Source organism: Brassica napus, unplaced genomic scaffold (genome assembly GCF_020379485.1).
Source record: "Brassica napus cultivar Da-Ae unplaced genomic scaffold, Da-Ae ScsIHWf_270;HRSCAF=446, whole genome shotgun sequence".
Classification (NCBI taxonomy): domain Eukaryota; kingdom Viridiplantae; phylum Streptophyta; class Magnoliopsida; order Brassicales; family Brassicaceae; genus Brassica; species Brassica napus.
In genome coordinates, this window is record NW_026015992.1 from 374,066 (window position 1) to 380,671 (window position 6,606).

Below are 6,606 nucleotides of genomic sequence, written 5' to 3' on the forward strand. Positions count from 1 at the left end.
TAGCATAATTAGAATAAATAATTTAACCTATAAATTTTAAAATTAAAATATGCTGGCGTAGAAAATACATCCATATAAGTTACTTAAATTAGAGAATTATTTTTAAGATAAAATGATACTGTTAACATAAACATTGATGACAAGGAAAATTGTTTAGCCGAGAACTATATATAAATATATGTGTTGAGATCTTATCTCCCCAAACATTTCATTTTCTGAAAGAACTCTTAGTTATAAAAGTAAAGCTTTACAAGTTTAGTAAAATGGATCCCAATATGATGATAGAAAAAGTATTAACAGACTCCGATCTGTCTGTAAATGGTTGGTTGATTTTACCAAAAAATAAGATGGAGAACATAGAAAAGAACATGGGATTTCCGATGCCCCGTAATGGTGTTCAAGTGAAAATTCTGGACAATGACAAATCCTATTGGGTAAACCTTAACAAACACAAATCTACTTATCATATCGGATCTGGGTGGAAAAAAATCAGAGATGACAGAGGTCTCAAAACAGGCGATATCATCCAGTTATATTGGAAATCTACCAAATTCCTTTTCTCTATGTGGTAAGTCTTATCTATCATTGGCTATACAGTTTCTTGGTAGATATATAATTACAAGTGTTTTGTATGTTAACTAATTATATTTTGGATGAGTTTTATATATGTATCATAAAATAAAACAGTCCCATGAGATTTGCATTGTAATCTAAATTATGTAATTTATATGACCCAAAAAGCCATATAAAAAACAAGTTATTATATAGTAGCTATAAATATATTTTACTTGCAGAAAATAAAATATATAGAGTAAATGTTAGTATTTATAGTAACTGTTTGAAATTTTGACAGCTCATCGCCTAAAGAAGAACAAGCATGTCAAAAAGGAGAGAGTAGCTCCTCTAATAAAACAATGGGAGAACGATAAATCATGCAAAATAAATGGTGTCAGATCAACATAACAAAGTTGAATGAAGAGTATAATAAACTTCATATAAGTATAAATAATAATTGCGATATAAATACAGTATTATAATAATGATTTCGATATAAATATAATTTACTACATATACTATGGGGTATAATGTATGCTAATTCATGTCAAGTATATTGAAACCAAAACTACAATCATAACTCAACGATCAAAAACTCAAGAACTCAAAGCTCAAACTCTTTATTGCTTTAGAAATCTTATCTCAGAAATTAAAACCCACAACTCATAAGTTGTACCACATCATGGAACTTCCTTATATATCTATTATAATTTTATAAACTCATTAAGTAAAACATAAGTGGATAACTCTAAAACACTTCTTCCTAATCCTAAACTCATTAGGATAACTTATGTTAGCTTCATGCTTAATTAACCATTCTTCCCCTTAAGATTGAAATCACCATTCTTCACTTTTTGAACTCCATAACTTATTTGGTGATAATTACGAGATTTTAAATATTCATGTTTACTGATGTTTTTAGCTAATTTGAGAATATTTCTTAAGAAGTCTAGACCAAATGTCCCAGTGGCACATCCCAGAATGACAGTTAGCGACTTTATAAATGGAAATGCAAAGGAATGGGACGAGGAAATGCTCGAGAACTTTGTTGCGTGAGAGGATATTCCATTGATTAAGAGTCTGGCCATAAACAGATTTTTACAAAGGGATACTTTTTGTTGGAGCTACACCAAGAGTGGTAGGTACAAAAGTCATGGTATTGGGTTGCAAGAGACATACTTAAGGAGCAGGAAGATGTTTCTTATACGTAGCCAAGCATTACGAAACTACAGGCCTTTCCCTGGAAGATAAATGCTCCTCAGAACATTCAGCATCTTATATGGCAACTAATCACAGGCCACGTTGCACTCACGAGGAATTTAAAACATTGTCATATGCGATGTGATAATATTTGCCGCGATGTGGGTTCCAGATGAGTCGTCAGTAACTCACACGATCTTTGAATGCCCACCGGCACTTCAAGCATGGGTACTAGCAGCCACTCTATCTCATACAAATATCTTCCCCGTTTCCAGCATATAGAAAAATATGAATTCTTTTTTAGCGAATGAATACTATCGAGGATCTGGAAATGGACAGGGATCCATATCCATGGATAATTTGGTACCTTTGAAAAGCGAGAAATGATAAGCTATTTAAAGGAATCGACAGAGACCCATTGGAGTTGATAAGATATTCTGAAGGAAAAGGTCAAGAATGGTTTACTGCTAATGCAGTAACCACAACTTCACAGCTTGAGACTATGATACCACCTCAAGTCTTACGCTTATAGAGTATTTGCTTGGCCGATGGTTCTTGGACCTCTTCCATATACAGTGGATGTGGATAGACATGGATTGATGGTGATGGACGGACACAGATCATTGGTAGAAGAAATATAAGACAAATAGATATTCTATTGCATACAGAGTTAGAAGCGCTTCGATGGGCTGTGGATAACATGATGCATTATTCGACGTGTCAATGCTTTGTACAGATTGCAAAGAGGTAATAACAATGGTAAAGGATCTTGAGTCATGGCTGCTGAGCTTCTCAGTGGAGTAATTCAAGACTTCAAGAGCAGGATTAAAGAATTCAAGATCATCTATATCCCAAGTGGACATAACAGAATAGATCACTTAGGTAGGACAGTGAGATACTTTCATAGGAACATTTTGTTTTTGTTGGCTATTTTATTCTGATTTGATTATTCATACCAACTCAAGTATGAGTAATAGAATGTCTTTTTGTTGTAAAAAACAAGTTTAGTCATAAATTAAATATAATTTCTTATAGTATTATATTATCACAGAGGATAAAAGAGGTCATCCATAAAGTTATTGTTCTATTTATCACAGAGGACATTAACTAAAGGCGACTCACATAACTAAGCATCTTAACAGCTCATGATTTAAATATAATACCAAGCTTACGAAGTAAAGGTTCATATTCAAAGATTCTAAACTTCCTATGCATCAATGGCAGACCAAGGTACCTAATTGGCAGCTTTCCAAGACGATAATCATACCTTGCTATTTTGGTTGTCTCAGATTATTTTAGACCCACCAAGAATAGCTCAGATTTGTCTCTATTTACATGGAGACCAGGCCAGCCTGCAAGATAATCAAGCATTTCTGTGATGGCATGGAGAGAAGTATACCCACCATCAGAAAAAGATCACCACGTCATCAGAAAAACATCGAGTGTGATGACCCAGTTTCTAAAGCTTTTGGATCATACGTGATATACCCAGAATTAAACTTCGAATACAACAGATGAGAGAAAACCTCCATTGCCAACACAAAGAGGTACATAAATACCATTAACTGCAATTGAGAAGGTTGGTGGGGTTATGCATTCAGAAATCCAACTGATGTATGTTTTTGGAAAGTCTATAGCTCAAAGATTGGATAGAATGAAGTCCCATCTTATTGAGTTAAATACCTTTCTCAAATCCACTTTTAGCATTTCTCTCTTGGTTATATTTCTCATGTTGTACCCATGGACCATTTCAATAGTAAAGAGCACATTCTCAGCTAATAATCTTCCTTTTATAAAAGCAGAATGAAAAGGCGATATTACTTGAACCAGAATCTCTTGAAGTCTCTTAATCAACAGCTTGGAAATTACTTTGTAGAGAATATTAACGCAAGAAATGGGTTTGGACTCAGTATCCAGTTCCGCATTTTTGACCTTGGAGACTAATATCAATGATGTAGAATTCCACTATTTGAGCATAGAACCTGATTTGAAGAAATCAAGGATCGCGTCCGTTGCTTCAGAGCCGACAATACTCCAAGCGCCAGTGAAAAACTCTGCATAGTAGTTATCCGAGCCACTTGTTTTATTTCTTGCTAATGCTAAAAAGCATCCTTGATATCCTGCCTCGAGAAGTACTTTGTTAACGTATCTTTCTGGATTTCAGAACAATGATAAGGCATGAAAAGGGACAAATCTGCAGCATCTTACAAAGGAGGTGTCTGATTCTCAGCCATTATCTTGGTGAGTGTTGAAGAAAAAGGTCCAAGATCCATGACTGAGTTTCCACACGGCTATTGTTGTCGTCTATCAAGTAATGAATATGGTTAATCGATTTCCTCGTTGCATTAATGAGCCTGTGATAGCAAGCTGTATTGCTGTCACCCCATTGTATCTTAGTTATATGAGATATCTTGAACAGGAAAAACTCTTCAGTTTTTGCTAGAATCAATTAAGATTCATGCGCTTCTGCCTCAAGAGAGGTAGAATTAGAAAGTACTTTTCTGGAGATGAAGATGCTCATGTGCTTCCTGCTCAGGTGAATTTTGTTATTAAGCTCCAAACACAGACGCATGCTAAGCCACAAGACACCAACCCGTTCTAAACCATCAAAGGACAAGTAACTTTTTCCTTCTTCAGAACAAGGTATAACACCAACCATAAAAGATGGAAGATAATGAAAACAAAATTGCAAAGAAATACTATAAGAAATCCATCAGAAATTTTACTGTCAACTGTCATTATTTTATCGGCTAAGATTATTTTATCATTTAAAATTTACTTACTTGATCTATTTATATCAACAAATATTATTTATTATACCCTTTTAAGTATCTAACGCGTTGGGCCTGCTCTTGGTTCCGGTATATCAATTGGACTTCCTCTATGGATCTATGCCGCTGAATCGATTGTTTTTCATTGTCCTTCAGAGCTAGGGGTGGGCGTTTGGGTACCCGTTCGGGTTCGGATCGGATATTTCATATTTTCGAGTATTTTGGTATAGAAGTATAGAACCCGTTCAGGTATTTCTACACTTTGGGTCGGGTTCGGATAATTTATGTTCGGGTTCGGATATTTCGGGTCGGGTTCAGATATTTAAAGTTTGAATAAAAATAAATAAAGTATTCACTGTTAAGTTTTTTGTATTTAAAATATACTTTAACTTAACTGGTTTTCTAATTTTTAATAGATTAAACTATTAATAGGTTTGGAGATAAGACTTTAAAAATAGAAAGATACTAATTTAGTCATGGTTTTGAAAATTTGGATGCAACTTTTGTTAACACAAGAAACAAGTGTTTGATATGTATTTTAAGTGAGTAGCAAATGATTTTGTCTTTTTTTGTAACACAAATTTCATTAAATAAAGTCTAAGGCACGATTACAACCGGAGCTATGCTCGACAGCAAGATGAACAACAAAAGTAGTAGAACAATATAACTTGGGATATAAGTGTTTCAAGGAGATACTTGCTCAAAGTAGAGAGATCTGCATATAATCTTCACTTGTATCCTTGAACCCACAACTCGAAAGGTGCTTCAAATAGCCTGAAACGACGTTGAAATACCCTGGGGAAAGGGTTCTAAAGAGGGGTGAGAAGCCGATTGAGGCTAAAGAACCCATCAAACAAATGAGATCAGCTCTAAAACCGATTATATTGACCCGGGAGATTAGGTGAATCTCAATTGACCCGGAAAGCAACATTATCGGCAAGCAAGATGGTGAGGCAATTGAACTTATTTTCTTCTCCAAAACCATTGTTGAATTTGGCACTGACCCGAACAGAATGGTTGGCATAGTCAGAGGAGTTGTCGGACGGAACCGTGGAATAGATACCATAGACGCCTACAATTGGAAATAGGATTCCAGTATAGCTGTAATGGATGAAAAACGATTGGACTTAAATTAAGTACAACATCACATTTTTGGGCGAGGTGAACCCTATATACTAAATCCAGACGACGGCGAGGTGAGACAATACTCTTGACTATTATCCATGGGGGAAGCGAACTGAGATCCAACTAAGAAAAAGAACTCCGATATTACCGTATTGGGATCCATAGTTCTCATCAAGACCTGAGCTAGACCACAAGTCCATTACAACACAATGAAAGCTCACATCAAAAGATCTGTTGGGATTAAGCTCAGAAACGGCGGCGGAGCTGCATAGTCCAGTTGGTGAGGGTTCGCTGGTGCGACGGTGAGGCTTCTGTTCTGGCCTTTCGTCGAAGAAGACACAAATTGTCGCGGTGAAGAGAGGTCTCCTCGTTAGGGTTTGCACGAACGAGAGAGAGAGAAACGCTAAACCGAGGAGGAAGCGGGGCTTAGTGGCGGGGGATAGCCGTAGTAGTCCGAGTAGCCAGTGTGAGGCATGCACTCAGATTGAGCCAGATCCGGGTGGGTGACAAAGAGAGCAGCGAAAATTGACAGAACAGAACGTCTCCGTCATGAGCGGCGAAGAAATAGAAATGTGATTCTTTCTGAAAAAGCTTGCAGCGGGATTGACACACCAGGAAACAGAAACGGAGGTATTGAAGAATTCAATGAGTTCAGAAAACAGGATGAAGAGTCTCCGAGGGATACTCTATCCGACTGCAGCTCCGTCGAGGACACCATGGAGTCACGCCTCAGAAGAACGGAACACAGACAGCAGAAGAAAAATTGATATGATAAAAACACGAGTATGAAGAAGATAACATCGCAAATGTGCAATAGGTCGACGCCGGTTATCCTTAATGTTCTTTCCACGTTTTCCATACTAAACCATGCTTTTGTGAATACTTAAAATTATAAGTATCAACCGTTTTACTCCATCGTGTGCCCGTTTCACTATAAATTTTATCATAAAAAATG

General features: G+C 36.3%; 1 protein-coding gene across 1 annotated transcript; it reads left to right on the forward strand.

Moving 5' to 3' along the window:
- Nucleotides 1-248: 248 nt before the first annotated feature.
- Nucleotides 249-1,068, forward strand: LOC125601988 (B3 domain-containing protein At1g08985-like). The gene is made up of 2 exons (XM_048773926.1): nt 249-568; nt 854-1,068. The coding sequence occupies exons 1-2, from the start codon at nt 264-266 to the stop codon at nt 927-929; spliced, it is 381 nt and encodes a 126-aa protein (XP_048629883.1). The 5' UTR covers nt 249-263; the 3' UTR covers nt 930-1,068.
- Nucleotides 1,069-6,606: the final 5,538 nt, after the last annotated feature.